Consider the following 18,481-nt stretch of genomic DNA (forward strand, 5'->3'; position numbering starts at 1 on the left):
GATCATCTTGCGGGCCGGATTAAACACCTTTGTGGGCCTGAACCGGCCCATGGGCCGTATGTTGGACACCTCTGGGTTACTGGGAACAGTTATGATCCCTCAGCAGAACAGCAGAACCCTCAAGCTACCAGGCCTCTTGTAGAAGACCCAGGGGGGAAAAACCATATAAACAAATTTCAATGTTAGTATAACAGGGAGACAATTTGGAATAAATGTAATTATGATTTGCATGTGCACAGTCAAAGCTACTAACATGTCGCATGGATTTTTTGGCAGGGGCCGGGGGGTCTTTGGCTTTGCTATTTATACCAGCCGATAATGGGAAAAAAAGCTATCTTTTATCTCTGTGCCACTGTTCTGCCATGAAACATTAATGAACTCAGTTCATTGTAAAAAAAAAAAAAAAAAGGAAGGAAAGAAATCAATTGTGACTGTAGTTATTAAATCTAAAACTACCTGAGTTTCAGCTGTTTATTTATACTGAGACCAAGTTTGAATGTACAAATAAAGACTACAGCGCTATAGCCTATTTGTTGGTGAGAAGAACTTTAGACCAGGTGCTCACAACAGCAAATTCACATTCACACTCCCGTGGCGACCTAATGAAATGTCTGGAAAAAGGTGAAAGTGGATTTATGATGACAGAGCATGATGTCCTGCCCTCATGGATTAATGGTGTGGCATACCAAGTCTGCTGCCGGCACATAAAATATCCACTTCATAAATTAAACCTCCACTTGGTGGAAGTTGCCGCCCATTTTAGAGCAGCTATATTTATATTATATTAGTCACAATTTAAAACACTTTATTTTTTAAAAAATAAAGAACATTTTCCGTAACCACACGGGCAAAGGCACACAAACAGTTTGGCCACTCCCCATTTAAAAATATATCCAAACAATATCATCTCCCCAAAATGGTTGTTGTAGCTCACTAGACTGTCACTGATGTGTACGAAAGGATGAAAGAATGATTGTTTTGCAACACACCCATGTGAGCTTTATAGTTTGTATATTGTTGTAAATTGACATCAGCTAGTGGCCATAACATACAATAACCGTCTTTCACAACATTTATTGAGCCAGTGCACATATCCACTCTTACACACACGCACATTCACAGGTGAGCATGCTTGAGGTGAGCTCCCCCCACACCGCTGTGACTCCACCAATCAGTGTGGTAGTAAAGCATGTGCACGGTAGGCGCGTGCACAAGTCTAGAAGAAACCACCAGCAAAACCTTGTTTGGCTCTTACAGAGGTCACGAGCTGAGTCCACTTGGAAGAATGAAAAGTCAAGAAATGCATTTGCACATCACGTGGCCTCACTTAAAGCTGCTCTTTGTAAAAAAAATGGCCAAAAATATATTTCCAATAGCCTAAAAAGAAGAAAAGTGTGTGCAGTTTCATTGCACTGCTCATTTCCAGCCAGATCGTGAATATTCCTGGAGGTGCTCCATACTCGCGAGTGCATGAAGATTTTTCCACAATTTTCTTCGCCATAGGCCCAAAGAAAGACAACAATGCCAGTGGCAGCAAAGAAAAACATACAGTGCTATGAACCACAGTGGAATTAGGAAGGAGAGTTCACTACTTCTGTATATACTGGCACAAGGACGCCCCTTAGCTGTTCAACAGCATGCCTAACTTTAAACAACGCACGCAAGGACCTCTTAGTAGTCTAACAATATGCCCAATGTAAAATATACAAACTCAACACTGAACTAAAGCTAGCATTAACATAGCATTTATCATCCACTGATGCCATCACACCACAACAGGTAAGGTAAGGTATTTTTATTGATTAAATACTGCACTGTACTGTAAATGTAAAAACATAAATAGAAATTAAAATGGGAATTTTCTCTTTTTGGAGATTGTGAAGGAATTAATTGCATTTACATTATTTCCTATGGGAAAAAAATGTTTCGGAGATTGAATAATTCGGACTTTGAACACTTCGCAGGAACGAATTATGTTCAATCTCCGAGGTACCACTTTACTGTTTTTTTAATTTAAATATTCTTATATCTATTTGTATTTTATTATTTTTAATGAAGCATTTATTTAATAAATAAAAAGATAAAAAACAGTAATTAAGATTTTTGTTTTTTCTAATTTATACATTTTTGACCGATTCTAACTGTGCCAACTTCAAACTTTTCAGCTCATTCCTACCACAACATTTTTCAATATTTCAAAACAAATTTGTTTTCTATTCCCACCCCCACGAAATTTTAAAATAAAAGTTTTTTAACGCTCATGTTCATATTTTTTTACCGCTTTAAACTTTAAAATGTTCAGATCATTGCTACTATATTTTGCCAACATTTCTAATAGTAAAGCAAATAATTACGATTTTATTTGCTTTCACCACTAATTTACACAATTTTTAACCGTTTCGAATGATTCCAAACTAAGTGCTCTCGAGAAGCCGACTCCACAAGGGGGCGCCATTACCCAATTTAAAGGCCAGTAAATTACATGTCATAATTACACAATAAAAAAAATAATTTCAAGTAACTTTTTTTGTCGTTGTTGTTGCACTGTTGCTCTGTCACTGCTCATGCACATTACCAAACTAAAAGGTCAATTAGGTTTATTGTACAGAAGGCCTTCTAGTAGAAGAGCATGTAAGGCTTCCAAATTCTGCCTGTCACCATACGTCACTGACAGGCAGGTGACAAAAGATACATCACTTGCAATCAGTGAGTCATGTGGTCACCACTGATGGTGTCGCATACAATACTCTGTTGCAGGCAGCGTGGTTTCACTTCCCACTCACTGGTGTGAACTCTGTGAGTGCGAATGTTGCGTGCGAGCTCATCATATTTCAGTACTGCGAATATATTTTGGTGACGTTTTTGTTTGGTAAGATGAGATTTTGTTATAACAGCATGTATAAAATGCTCTATAGTGTACTGAAATACATATCAGCTTGACTACATTTCCCAGACTGCACCGCGCAGTCGAGCACCATCCATGCTAGGATGAGGGGAACGTTTGAATGCGTGTGGCTGTTGTAAATAGATACACAGAAACGGCACTCCGGCGTCACTATTAGACTTAATACGACATCTCCGTATCGTGATTTACTCGTGGTCTACGGACACACCTAAGGTTTTCTTCCCTGCTCCTTTTACGGGTGAGTTTTTCGCCATGTTATCGTCTGTTCCTACTAGGTTGTTTGTACGAAGGTCGCGAAGCCTGTCACCGTGCAGGCGCGTTTTCCATACTAGTTCGGCCGCCCCCGCGTGTCAGGCCATAATAAGAGAGCCACCGGTGGAGAACAACCGCAACCCTATAGTGTCCACTTCCCGTGTGTCAAGACGGGGGATTTTGGCTGATGACACCGCTGCTAACAGCGTGACCCAGTCGTTGCAGTACCACCACCTCGCCCCTAGATGGCTGTCAAGTCTGGAGAACCGCCGCAGCTCTTGGGCCGCGCTGGCCAACAGAGGGCGCAACAACAACATGTACTGGGAGGACGGTGGCGGGAGAGCTGGAAGTGAGGATGGGGGCACCAGTGGAGGCGCCAGCCCGCTGAGAGTGGCCTCGGCTGGCCTCCTATCTGCTGCTGCTGCTGTTGCCTTCTGCCTGAAGAAAGACTCTGATGATAAAGGTACCTTACACTTAATATGTATATTTGTGTCAACGTTTTAACCGTGATGGCACTCATACTCTCTTTTCTTTGTACCACAATTTACGACAATCCTCACGCACATGGTCCAGTGGATTAATTTTTTTTTTTAAGGAATTTTGGGGAAAACAAAGCCATTGGTGTGTATCTGGAGATGCAACTCAAAACACAACAATGATTTTTCAGTTAAGATCAACTATAGTCAGTCACTTTTTCTGACACCCAGTACGGTGGAGTACCTTTGCGCTGACTGTTTACAAACATGAAACGATATCGTTATCGTTGTTACACTGATTGTTCTTCATGTTTCAATTCATAAGGTGATGCTCTCTTGGAGGCAGCGAGGACCAATAACTCCCAAGATGTGGCCAGGTAATGACCGCATAGCGCACATACACACAGTTTTAACATTTTAGCCAATTTTTGAAATGTGAGGGACCCACACATGGTGTGAGAAAAATCATTAAGTGTGTGCTTAAAACTGCTTACTGCTCTTAAGAGTTGTGGTGTACTCCAGATGACCAACACAGCACACCACGGTCACAAAGTCTGTTGTAGCATGGTCCCACCGGCTATCAAGACATTCTTGTAAATTTTAATCCATTTCAATTATTTAATTATTAGAAGCTGTAGCACTTCAGAAATACTGGAAGTTCTTTACTACTTGCACTGAGCCACTTAATACTGCATGAACTATTGAACGATTTTCTTGTCTTGTCTCTGTTTTATGTCACCTTTCAAAGGACCATCCATATAACTTAGATGTATGATAACTTCAGCACATTTTCACATGTATTTTACCAGTGCTCATCAATGTGCATTGTCCCTTTCAAATAAATAAGGGATTAAATAAATAAATAAACAAGGTCACATGGTAGATGTCATATGCTGATGCAGTCCCACCTGTAAGCCAGCAGGTGGCAGAAAAGGGCTGTTTATGTAACGGTAGTAACGGTGGGCATTTCCATTTTTGTTTCTGGGGCTCCTAGAACTGCTTCTTATGACCATATTTATTTTCAGCCATACAGATATTCAATGCTGCTTGTGAACTGTAGTTATTCAGCACTACATTTATACTCAACAAGCGCTAATAGTTACGTTTACTCACTTTATTTACTGCATAATAAAATCTTGTGAAAAATAAATATTGACATTTATATAATGCATAAAATGATCATGTATAAAAAAAAATGCTTATTTCAAATACCTTGCATAAACTCCATAAATTATACAACGTTGGCCAAGCCTAATGCAGGTATTGTACATGATTTTGCATATACAATATCTGTCCAGTTTCTATATATATATATATATATATATATATTGGTATGTAATTTTTTTTCTTTTTTCCCCCCTCTATTCCTTATTTAGCTAGGCAAAACAGATTAAGAACAAAATTATTATTTACAACTGTGGCCTAACAAGAGATGCAAAACTTCTTTAGGGAAGAAAAAAGGGGGTACACAAATTAATGATAAAAAAACAGTTAAACAAGCAAATATACTATGCAAGACAATGTATGCAATCTAAGAACAAATGAAATGCTAAAAGGCATTTGTCTGCGACAGTTGCTAACACAGTTTATCAGGTACTATTATAATAAATAGAAGGAATGAAACCGAAGCCGATTTACTGCTTCTAATGTTTTAATCTGATCATTTCCCTTCATCTACCATTATAGAACTTTTCCTCCTCTTGTATCTTGCACTCTCTCAGAGTTAGCCAACCAAAAATAAGCAGGAGTCTATTTGTATCCATCTGTCTGGCTGTATATTTTATGTATATACAGTATATGCGCATGTCACAACAAATGCACAGTCAATAACATTGAACATTTTGTTTGATCATTTTTAAATGGCAGAAAATGCCCAAATAAGAGTACAGTACACAATATAAGAATTAAAAAATTCAGCACTTCAAATTGCAGTGTGTGTGTGTGTGTGTGTGTGTGTGTGTGTGTGTGTGTGTGTGTGTGTGTGTGTGTGTGTGTGTGTGTGTGTGTGTGTGTGTGTGTGTGTGCGTGCGTGTGTGTGTGTGTGTGTGTGTGTGTGTGTGTGCGCGCGTGCGTTCGTGCGTGTGTGTGTGTGTGTTTATCCATGCCTGTCTATTTGCAAGCTTGTGTTACCTGTGCACATGTGACAGATGGTTTAGGTGAGAGTGCAAGCAGACAGATGTGTTAAGTGCTTTGAGGTTTGTAGAATAATGTCAGATGCCAGGCGGGGCTCGTCTACTCAAACTACCACTATACAGACAAAAGTATTGGACACATAATAATCATTATATCAACAGGAACTTAAAAATGGAAGAAAATGCACCTTATAATATTTTGATGTGTGACTGTGAGAGTTTTTGTACCTCCATCCATAAATTGTCTACACCATGATGTTGTGGTGAACGTTTTCATTTGTCAAGCATAATCAATCTCCCGTGGATCTGCCAGGGAGGGAAACAGACCCAGCGAATTGGAGTGCAGATCAGACAGAGGCCATAGTGTTGACTGTAAACAAACACTCTGTCTGCCTGTACGGCATTAGAGACGACAGATGGATACGAACACACACACACTCGCCATCATTTAGTACGGTGTCGCAAAGTACTTGATGGCAGACCCTCAGGCACAGAACTTAACACTCACCTGGTTTACACACACTAACTAGTCATGGGTTTGCAGAGAGTGAGATGTGCTGGTCCACCAGACACATTAACTTCTAATGCAGTGTTTGATGTCAAAATGATGTAAAAAAAAAAAAAAAATTAAAAAAATAAATAAGATGGAATGCATTGTTAACTCATCTTTCTGGTTCATCTCGCACCAGACTGTTGCGGGAAGGTGTGGACCCAAATCACCGTCATCGTCTTGGTTGGACCCCTCTTATGGTGGCTGCCATTAACCGTCAGCACAGGTGTGTGTTTACATTTTTGACTCAAGAGCTGTGAGTTGAATGATGATAGCTGATGAATTTTACTAAACAACAGCTAAACCTCTGAAGCACCAAATGGGCTTCTGGCGGATATGAATGTCAGATTTCGAGAATTTTTTTTCCCATCCATCCATTTTCTTCTGGTTAGGGGGGCAGAGCAGCTTTTATATCAAAAGATTATATATATATATATATATATATATACCCACCATTTACTTTTAAGCGGCCCACGGCATATACTGAAAATGGCATCTGCTACTAATAAATTTGTTTTACATACTGCGGAGTAGGGATGTCACGATACCAGAAATTTAGTAGTCGATGTCGATACCATTGAAATTCCGCGATTCTCGATGCCATTTTGATACCACGGTAAAAATAGAAAATAAACAATAAACCCCATGTACTTCAACATACTGTACACTCCTTTTATTAGAAGTGAACAACAAACGATACTGTGTGCTTAAACAGAACAATTGGCATGTAGCTTTAAAGCATTACGATAAAATACTGTGTATTAAAATAAACAATAAAATACTCTGCATGTACAGCAGGCTAGCTTTAAGTATTAAACACTAAAATAAAATAAAAATACTGTTCATCCCAGTGCATGCAACATTAAAATAAAATAAAAAATTTAAAAAATACACAATACTTAACCTGCACACGCACACACACAGTCGCACACACGCAAACAAAATAACGAATAACGTTTGATATATTATTTCATTGTTGTTTAATGTTACTTTAGGTGATTTAGTAAATACGCTGCCTGGCAACATTACCTAACTTTATTATGCGGGACAGACAAGGCTAAACATAACGTTAACGTTACTTCGCCAAGCAGCTCATTTATTGTGGGGGGGTCATCATACTAACGTTATTAGACTTGGGCAACAATGATAACACGGGAATTCAAATGCACCCACCTTGAATTCATTGAATTTCTCTGTACAAGCCTGGATGTCGATCTTTTAGATGTTTCGCTAAGTTGGATGCGTTTCCCACTTTTGTCTGGAAACGGTTTCGGCATCTTTTGCATATGGGTATTTGAGGATCGATTATTAATCCCTGCTCATCAACCTCAAATCCAAAGTACTTCCATACGTGACTTTTGGCGTTTTTCTTCTCAACTAATTGAGGGGCAGCTGTTGCTGCAGTTGAAGACGACGCAGATGTGCGGGCTACTGCCATGTTGCATGCATTGACTGTTGTTCTCGTTCCATATTGTCACAGCGGCAGTGTAGTCACTTTACGTCATTAGCTGTTACGTGGGTTGCCAGATAACCGCTCATTTACATCCCCAAAACAACACAAAAGACGCGGCCAGAACTGCTCCCTCGGTACCAGCGGTACTTTGTGTATTGTAGAAAAGGCAGTACCGTCACATTTTCATAATCTTGGCATCGACTATGTACCGAAATATCTGTTCTCATGACAACCCTAGTGTGGAGCTCTTATAAGTATTCAAATATGTAAATTCATTATGTACAATCACAAAAGTAACATTTGTCTTCATAGCACTGATGAATAAAGATAATTCATTTTTTTCAAACAAAAATAATTTCCTTCTGTTCTTTGTCAAGGTTCAAATTGTAAAATTATCGCTTGAATTATTCCCAAGTAACTGCTTTAAAAATGGTAAGCTTGCTTCTGTTTTGATTGTAAATGTAGAGATGGGATTCAGCTGATGTTCAGTGAAGGGACTGAGAACCACAGTGTAATATATGAATATGCTTGATTGACTATTTTGGTGTGTTTGATAAATTAAAGTAAAAACATTTCAAAGTCACCCTTACATCATTAGATTTTTCTGTATTTGGCCCTCGGAGGAAAAAGTTTGGACACTCCTGTTTTAAAGTAACGCATTTAATGATCATAGGTCACAAGTTGTAAGACCGGTATTAGGACGTAAAATTATATACATTAAATACATTTCACTTCTTTGACATGTTTATTACTTCGTCACAAAATTTGACAAAATGCAAAATGTTACAACAATAAAGGTGCCGAGGTTTCTTGAGAATGGGGAGAAAAGCAAAAGCAAAACACATACCTAGAGTGAATCCTCAAGCGATGTGCTGACATATCTGATGATGTAAAAAAATTCTAAAGGGCATTCAAATATTTGAGGTTCACCCGTGCCAAAATTGCACCATCTGTGTAGCATTCTCTGCACAACAACTACAGTGGTGTTATTTTGTCAAATACTTGCTGCAAAATATTGTTGTTTTTTTGTAAATTACAGAAAACATTTCCCATCCCTCATTTATAATACTAATTTTATTTTATGTATTCATTCATAGTTTGGTTTATGGCTACAATATGTCATTTTCCAGTTTCAATACCTATTATAAATACTAAAAAATATTTTTTTGCTAAAGAAAATGATCATATAAAAGCAAGCAAAACGTAAGCGGCAGGGAAACAAAGAAACCTTCAGAAAGTGGTCGAAGGTTAAATAATGCCATTCATGGCTTGGTGTCCCATCTCCGAATCATCCAGCTGTCTGCATGACTTATTGTGCATCATGTCCCTGCTTGTGTAGTTACAGCAGGTCTTCAGAAGTGCAACTTTCAGAGTAACAGAAGGTCTTTACCCGGTCCCCCGTCTCTCGGTCCAACAAATTAAATTAGCCTGCTGGCCCCCAGAACACACACAACACAGAGAGGGGCCGAGGTTAAGACCAGGCCAAATCCAATTTCAGCAGATTTTTTTCCCCCCTCCATCAGGAGTCTGCGGTCATTTTTTTGTTTCGGAGACCCCACCTGCTTGTGCCAAACATAATGTGGAATTCAAATGTGAGCATAACAGGAGACGAGCGCATGTAACAAATGGTGCTGCACAGTCCCCTTATTGTACTGTATATTTTTCTCTTTGCTATATTAGTGCTTTTCTGCATTTGCTATTACTGTTGAAATATTCATTGAGACTTATCCTTGCATACGCATGACTTTCAAAGTGACAATTGCATCATATTACTTTAATGTTCCAGCGTGTAAGTGATGCACATGTTGAGTGATGGCCAGTGTGTGACGTGTTAATGATGCGGCGCGTCAACCGTTTTTTTGGTTACAAATTCCATGTTTACGTCCGTACTTGGGGTGGATGTGTGTCACAGCGTGCGTTATGAGTGCTATAACTCAGCCGAGAGATGACACTCGTCTGTTTTTAATCCCGTCCTCGAACCCCCCAGTGAGCCGTCACTGCTGCAGGGAAGACGGAGCTTTGCTTGCCGCGCATCGCTCACGCATCTCTTGCGCTCGTGCCGCGTACATGCACAAGTCCCAGCAAGTGTGAGTGTGCGTGTTGATGCGCACAAAGCCATGAAGAGTTTTTACCCAATATCTTACAGGCCAACTGCCTATTACTCAGTCACACACACAACTTTATTTGCAACAGTTAAGTGAAAAGCCAGGGAACATTACTCATGGCCAAGGTCTCGCCTGTAGCCGATGTTGTCATGGAATGGCAACAACATTCACATTGTGTTTATTAGGGATAGACCGATGTGTGCTTTTTTCTTTCAGGGTCAATATTGATTATTAGTTGTCAAAGAGGCTGATAGCTTTATAGACTAAAACCGATCTGATTTGTTGGATCGGGATTGCACGATCTTTAGCATTTTATGCTAAATCAGTGATCGGCTGTAATGTCTGAATTTGCCCAATCGATCAACAACGTAATTGATTAGCTCTGCAAAATTAAATAGTAGACTTGAAGTTATATTTAATGTTGACCAGGACTTTTAAAATATTTTTTTCCCATGCTTTTCAACTGACGTCAATTTTATGCGGGTTTTCGCTATTCGTTCCAGTCCCCTGTGAATGGTGGCGGTCGACTGTAGAGTAAATAGGAACGTTTTTTAAATTGATATGTTGTTCCATTTTCTGATCGAACCTGTGATTGGCCGGAAAAATTCTAACCGTGTAAAGCCATATACTGCATATAAACTCCAACTATTAACAATAATTATTGATGAAATGTCTTTAAGCATATGTTTGTTTAAAAAAAAATCTGATTTAAAAAATATATATTTTTTAATTTTATTTTTTTAAGTCTTAGAAAATAAACATTTTTTTTTTATTCTAACAAAAAGTTCAGAGAGCTCCCAGGGTCATCAGCATAAAAAGTTTTAAAACGTCTTAACAATTATTTAAACTTCAATGAAAACTTCAAACAGTTATATACTGTATCCCCTTAGTGTTTTCTACAGTCAATAAAGTTTTCCAGGATTTCAAAGTATTAGAAATATAAAATTTTTACTAATCTTTTTTTCATTTCAAACAAAAACAGAAAGTGTGGAGAGTCCCCATAGCATCTCTTATCAAATTAACTGGAAATGTAATTAAATACTGTACTTCCCTGAAATTAAAAAAGATTTAAATTGATCTGTTATTGGCTATCAGATTTTGTTTAAAAGGCCAATGCTGATATTCTTTTAAAATGCTGAATATCGGCACTGATTATCGGCCCGGCCGGTAATCAGTCTGTGCTAAACTGAATTAACATTACAGAAGCGTCATTTCTTAAGATCAATTAGTTGTGTATCATCCAGCAGGCATTTAGCTACTTGCTACTTGTGTTGCAAATGTGTGGTGAGTGTGCAAGAATGAAAGGTCAGACATTCAGTGGGTGGGCATGAGTTTACTTAGCTTTGATGTGGGCCTAAATCGGGGAGGCGCAGGGCCTGGCCCACTGTTTGCACTCTTTAACGCACAATAGCCATCTCGATCACTAGTTCTCCACCTCCATGGTTCCCTCGTCGTATTCACGTGCACAATGAGCGCTTAGCCGGGTGTAACGCCTGTTGATGGTCCCGTCTACTGAGTGGCTTGATGGAATGGAGCAAAGAGGGGAGGATGGAACGAACGAACGAACGAGCGAGCAAGCTAGCGGTTCTACTCTGGAGAGACGGAATGATATCACCCTGGATCATCACTAGAGATGGTCCAAATCATTTATTTGGAGCAAAGTAACAAACAGTACGACTGACCAATGACTTAAAGGCAAATCGGAGCTTGTTGACCTTCCAGTGTTAACAATTCATGAGCCTCTCCTGGCACCTAGTTGACCTTAGGCGTGTAGCAGGTGATGCTAGGTCAAGTGAGGTCCATCGTCTGGGCCAGGTGGTCCGAGACATGGATGGTCAGTTCGACTCGGGTGTCTATTATATTGCGGGTGAGAAGGAAGTGTCTGCTTCCTGCCTTCCCTTCAGGGCAGGGGAAAACAAAGACCCACGGAGCCCAAAGTAAGAATATACCAACCTCAGCACCAACGTGTTTACCAACCAGGCACAACATTACCACTGTTTACACAATGTAAACAACTCTCTTATTTCGGTTCGATTTAATTTGGTGAAACTCACATCTTGAAAATGAAAGACAACTTTCCAAGTCAAATCTGTTTTTGTTACACCTCTAATGTAATAAGATGAGTAACTAAAATTTGACAGCTATCAACTTTATTTATTTATTTATTCATTTTTAAGTTGGGGAAAAAGTACTGGACATACAGGTGTGCTCATAAGTTTATACACCTTAGGGCTATATAAACTTATGAGCATAATTGTATGGTGAGAAAAAAGCATCATGACCATAAAATCTAAATACTGTGGCAATTGTTTTGATATTTTCAGAGGTTGAAGTAGGCATGTTAGAGATGTGTATGTGATTTTTGGTGATGATGCATAGCTGCATTGTTGTGTCATTCAGCAACGTTGAGCTTTTGTATATGTACTATTATGCTAATAATAAGTTCACTTACACAAGAGGTGTGTAAACTTTGTGTTAGAGGTGTGTAAACTTTGAGTTATATTATGTTGACATTGAATTGCTAATATGGTAATTGTGTGTGTCCAATTTTAAAGCGAGTGGAACCTAATTAACCTCTCCATCTCTTTTGGTTTGGCCTCAAATTAGTGCTGCAACTTCTCCCAAATAAAGTTACTCACTTGATTATCAGTTAATTAGTAAAACTACACAAACTCTGTTCAAAAGCTCGTTAGGTTTGGCACCATCCTTTTGATAATTAAATCTCCTCCTTTCATCTTTTTAGCTGCATGTCCATCCTTTCATCCGTTGCCCCTCCTTTTCCTCCTCCGCAGTTTTCCACTCTTTATCCTTGCCTGTTTACCTTCCTGATGCTATTAAACCTTTTCACGCCACCTCATTTCTTTGCACAGGCTTGCCTAGCCTCGTGTGACCAGCCCTAGTAAGTTGCTGTGTCCCCGTGTGTGTTTGTATAAGCGCTTGCAAGGGTGAGAGCAGAGCCCTACGTGGGTCACACACCCCCTCGACCAGCCCTGCTCACAAGGATACAGTAACAAAAGGAGACCCCCCGACAGTCTTTTCCATCTGCTCAGCAAGGTCAGACACAAAGACGTGTCCGGGCGGTTCTCAGCCTTTTTGCTCTCTCCCACTATTACCACTAGGATGGTTCGCACCTTGAGACTGGTGTACAATGGAACCTTCAAGGGTGAACACAGTCGGTAATTTTACCAGCAAATAATGTTTCTTAAGTCAAACGAGGGGGAAAAAAAATTCCCGAGTTAAGTTGCTTGGTCATCATTTTGCCTGTAAACTTCAAATACACTGACACTCAAGTGAAGTCGCGGATCAACTTTTAGACGTTTATCGAACGTACAAAATGTAAATGCTCACACTCAACTAACTACATTGTAAACCGGGAACACACTCTAGACTAGACCACTTAAAGGCACACATCAGTGCGCACGTTTTTGTCTAAAATACACTTGATTTTCTTTACATTCTGTGCATTCTCTTTTTGATTCAGTTTTAATGTTTTACAAAACAATGCTGTTTTTTTTTTTTAAAAACACAAACAAAAGATAGTCTTTGGGAGAGGCTGGAACGGATTAATGACATTTCAATTCATTTCAATAAGGAGCATTGATTCCTTAGGCAATTCACTGTTATATGGATATGGGATCTTAAAGGTGAATCAAGTGTTGCAACTCACACATTTAAAAGGGAAGTCAACCTTAAACATTTCTTGGCAATAATATGTTATATGTGACCTCACTAGTCTCTAAACTTGACATGCTCATTAATATTACATTTGTGGAATATGAGCTATATGGCAAAATCCAGCCATTTCTATCCATATCAGGGAGCGGCCATTTTGCTACTTGCTGTCGACTGAAGATAACGTCACAGTTTCTCAGCGCTCAGGCATTGACCAATCACATCTCACCTGTTTCCTAAAGCTGAGCTGTGATTGGTTGTTACCTGAGACCTGAGAAACTGTGATGTCGTTTTCACTCGACAGCAAGTAACAAAATGGCCGCCTTCTGATACTGATAAAAACTGCTGGATTTTGCTGCTTAACTCATTATCCACTAACGCAATATTAACCAAAATACCGTATTTAGACTAGTGGGGCTGCATAGAATTAGCCTGGCAAGCCACACCCACTTTCTTGAATAATAAAGTTGGTCTGGACAGGCTACTGTCTCTCTTCGGCTAGTAGCCATGTTGGATTTTTACTCCGTCGCCGCAAAAAACAAAAACAAAACTTAAACGAGTCGCTTTACTGACGTCACGTCTGCGCTTCACTCATTGGTTCATTCCACTGTCTGTTAGCTCAGGTTCGCCCCGCCTCAGAAATGCGACTGATAGTGTTTACATTCCTCTTCAGTAGCACAACTGTCAGACCCATTACATTGTGGTCCACCTTGCCTTGCAATGAATGATCACTTTGCTCAATTCAAGCCGTTTCTGGCCTCTCGCTGCCACCATTTAGCTGAAGACGATCCATTACGGCCTCTCAGGCTACATTAGAAACTTGTAGGTTTAATGATGGCCAGCAGGATTCTGGCAAGGTTCACGTTACGGCCATCGCCCTCTTCATCTTTAGACCGGCGGACCATCTTTTGTGAGTTGTGTTTGTGCATGTTCATGTATGCGCCTCCGTCAAAGCCACCACCACTCGTTTTTTGTGTGTGTGCATAGACAGAGCGACCGTACCTGGAATGTTCATTACGTCACAGTGAATGGTGTTGCCGAGGTAGTGTGTGTTTGTTTTAAAAGCCGGTACGCACCAATGAAGGACAACACATATGCACACCCCATACGGTGCCGGAAACTGGGCCGACCCTTTGCCCCCTGCTATATACTCGTATGTACATATGACGAGGCAGACTAGTGTCTAGTGGTCACTGGGCTGTATCCACCATAACGAGACAGACAAGAGGTGGACCAAGCAAAGAGTCAAGGCCAATGTTCTTGTCTTTATGTCTGATGTGGGTCTTTTTCCATATGCATGTGCTTGGTCTACTCGCTCGATCCGCATCATTAGCACAGCATGGGTGGGATTATGGAAACCCATCAGACCACATATGGAGTTGTTTTTTTTAACCAACATTTTTGACTAACTTACGGTGTATTAAATCACAACAGTCATGTCTGCATTTTGTGGTGTTCTATAACACGCATTCACATATTGGGTTTTTATTGTGTGAATTCTTCAACTTCTTCAACATGTTATAAAGTTTCATGCAAGGGAGGTACTTACATTTTTCTTATTCCAAATGTTCGGTTTTCCCAAAATTCAATTTTTTCCCCCTTTAATTACTACATTTTTTTTGACCATTTTCAACATTCCAACTTTAAACTGTTCCGTTTATCCCTACCGCCAACTTTTTTCAAAATTTCAAAATAAAAGCCAAAAATTACTTCTTCTTTTTTCTGCTCCAATTTCAATTTTTCTTTTAATCATACAGACCGTTTCAACTTTAAACTGTTAATGTTATCCCTACTACAAGTCTATTTTCACAATTTCAAAATAAAAGCTAAAAATTAAGATTTTTTTTTTTGGTTGGTTTTCTCCTTTGTCTACATTTTTTTGACCGATTCAAACCATTCCAACTTTATTTATTTATTTTCTTTTTTGAGAGAGAGCTCAGTATTGTTCATTCGGTAATCTTACCGATTCGACATGTCGTCATCATCATTGCTCGCTCTTTTTTCTTTTTTTTCCCTCTTTTTCTTTTTTTTGTATGTGTGTGAGTGTGTACTCATTAATTCACCTAAAACCTATTACCTAACCGTTCCAACTTTAAACTGTTCAGCCTATCCTGACAGCTAATTAAAAATAAATCAAAATTGAAGCCAAAAATTAAAAATTTTTTGTTGTTCTCTAATTTCTAAATTTTTTAAGTGATTCAAACTGTTCCAACTTCAACTAGTACAGCTCATTCCAGGTCATTGTATATCATTTCATGTCATTCAATATCATTCCACATCATTCGATAATCATTCCAAATCTCAAAATTCATCTCAACCTCAAATTTCACAATTTTTTTTTATTCAGCCTCTCAGCTTTCACACGCAATTTCCCCAGAAATAGCATTCTCTTGTTGGTCCATCAAAATGCACCACCATCTTGATGCTCATCAACAATGTTGTGAAACCTATCTTTTCGTAATCCTTAAAAGTGATGCAATTTTTGTTTTGGGAAATATATACGATTGGGCTTTTTTTTTTTTTTTTTTTTGGTGGAAATATTCTGAAATGGGACAATGTTACTCGAAATTAACACAACAAATGATGAAAATATTCAAGTAAATGTGGGGGATGTTTTTTACATCGATAATGCCCGGCAGTATGTCCTGTTTTCAACATAACGATATTGGAAGAGTAAAATCAAAAATAGTTTTACTTTTGTTCTTAAAGAACTAATCTCCACATATAGGTGGATTTTGATTCTACCTATTCCTACTTCCTAGTCTATATCAAACATAATACTGTATTCTGGACTGAAGTAGCCCACCTTTCAACTTTGGGGCCGTAGCGTTATGGTTTGAATCAAACTGCAAATAAGAAGAAATTAATTGCAACTAGTTGTAATTGCTCCTTCCTTATTTCCATCTCTCATATGCATAGGGTTAGGTTACAATTGACCTATAGTTAAATATGCAAATTTATACAGCAAAATGAAACTAGTATTCCCCTCCATTTGTGTAAATTAATAAATAAATGTATTATTGAAAATGACCACCATATTTTTCATTTGAAAGTGACTATCGTTGCAGTCTTTGCTAAACATTATGTTGTTAATAATGGATCTTAATGTGAGGTTGTTATATTTTTACTTCTTACTTTTTGCTGTTTTCCAGCGTGGTGAAGATTCTGCTTGAAGCTGGTGCTGACCCAAATGCTGGTGATGACTTCAACAACGTTTATGACACCTCAAGGGAGAGAGGCCTCCACTCACTAGAAGGTTAAAAAAAAAAAAAACACACCCACACACATTGAAGCGTGTGCATTTCTTATCTGTGGCTTTGATATTACATATATATTACTCGCAAGTGTACAAATATCAAGTATGCAACATTAGGATTTGCATAAAGATGATCATATATGCATGTTTTATTTCCTGTGTATTATTCATTGTATATGTTCTCCAGTAAGTAGTGCACGTGTTATTTGTTTTCCTCCCGAGCTGCACACACAATCACACGTACACAGGCAAGGGTGGCACTGACACACGCGCTTACGTCCCTCCCCAGCCTGTGTTGGGTTTCTGCAGACATATTTATATGGGATATGTATATTGCAGACATTTATATGGCTGTCAGGTTTGAGTCCACGTGGGGCCAGCACAGCGTGGGGAAGCGTTTCCCAGATGCACACTGATGGATGGGTTAGGGGGGCCTGTGCGACGCTTTATTGGGTTAGCTATGATTATCCCGCCCTGCCCCTCTCGTTCTCTTCTTTTTTCTCTCTCTTTCCATCTCTTGCACACACACACACACACTGCAGAGAGGAACTGTTGTTGAGAGTGGGATGCAGGAAGAGGAAGACTGATGAAGGGCAGGAGGAGGAAGGGAATGGAGAGGTGGAGAGCAACAATGGATGGAGCAAAGTTAAAGATGAAGGAGAAGATGCAGTGATAGAGGGAGGGGATTGATGGAGTTGGGTGGAATGATGAGAGAGAGGAAGCCGGGAAATGGATGAGACAAAGTTATTGGGATCGAGGGTGTGGGTGAGGGGGGGGGGGGAGATGAGTGTGCAAGTGATGAAAGGAATTGATGGATGCCAAGGAGGTGGATAAAATAAAGCAGGATGATTGGGTGGCAACGATGAGTGCTCTTATGGAAACGAGAAGTAAAGACAGAACAATATGTATCTGTTGTTAGTGAGAAGCACGTTTAAGGACCCCAAAACACAACTCCCATCATTAGGATCATTTTTGGACAAGTGGGCCTACAGTAAATCTGTGAAAATGAACAAATCCTCCAAAGCGAGAAACAGTAAAGTCAATTTTGTAGTTGCCGATGCTGCTGTCATTGCCACACACTGTGGAGATTTATCTTCAAGCACGAATAAATTACTTTTCAAGTTGGAGAGAGTTCTTATAGATAGAAAGACTCCCAACTATCCAAGTCCTTATTGGGTGTCATCTATCAGTTTGTCACCAAACTTATCAAAGCTATTCTAGACTTCAGGACTTGCTTGCTCTCCGATTCGTTCCTTGGCAACGTTCAACTGTCTTTCCCCTTCCTGCAGTGCTGGTGTCCAGAGAGGACGAGTTCAGCAGCAGGCTCAGCAGCAGGGCTGGTTTCCGCGGCTGTTCAGCACTTCACTACGCCACGCTCGCTGGTGACCCCAACACTGTCCGCACGCTCCTCCAATTCGGTATGTTACACCTACAACTAGAAGACAAGACGGTGGAAGTAACTTTAAAGGGGACGTTAACTCCCCCAAATCTTAACAATAATATATTGTATGCACCCACACTAGTCTAAACATGGCATTCTGATTAATATTGTGTTTGTGGAATATGAATTAAGCAACAAAATCGTACTTTTTTTTTTATCCATCTCTGGGGCGGCCGTTTTGCCACTCGCTGTCGACTGAAAATTACATCACAATTGCTCAGGGCTCTGACAACTATGGA

The 18,481-nt window shown here is 39.5% G+C and overlaps 1 protein-coding gene across 3 annotated transcripts in view; it reads left to right on the forward strand.

The window, feature by feature from the left end:
• Positions 1 to 2,834: 2,834 nt before the first annotated feature.
• clpb (ClpB family mitochondrial disaggregase) overlaps positions 2,835 to 18,481 on the forward strand; it is a 43,272-nt gene continuing 27,625 nt past the window's right edge. The window contains exons 1-6 of one of the 3 annotated variants that reach the window (XM_077566737.1): positions 2,842 to 3,143; positions 3,328 to 3,620; positions 3,959 to 4,010; positions 6,455 to 6,541; positions 16,698 to 16,801; positions 18,091 to 18,219. In XM_077566737.1, coding sequence (XP_077422863.1) covers positions 3,473 to 3,620; positions 3,959 to 4,010; positions 6,455 to 6,541; positions 16,698 to 16,801; positions 18,091 to 18,219 — 520 coding nt within the window. In that variant the 5' untranslated portion in view covers positions 2,842 to 3,143; positions 3,328 to 3,472. Of the gene's footprint in view, positions 3,621 to 3,958; positions 4,011 to 6,454; positions 6,542 to 16,697; positions 16,802 to 18,090; positions 18,220 to 18,481 lie in introns of all 3 variants that reach the window. The other 2 variants (XM_077566736.1, XM_077566735.1) reach the window with 2 other exon arrangements.

Source organism: Vanacampus margaritifer, chromosome 5 (assembly GCF_051991255.1).
Source record: "Vanacampus margaritifer isolate UIUO_Vmar chromosome 5, RoL_Vmar_1.0, whole genome shotgun sequence".
NCBI lineage: Eukaryota > Metazoa > Chordata > Actinopteri > Syngnathiformes > Syngnathidae > Vanacampus > Vanacampus margaritifer.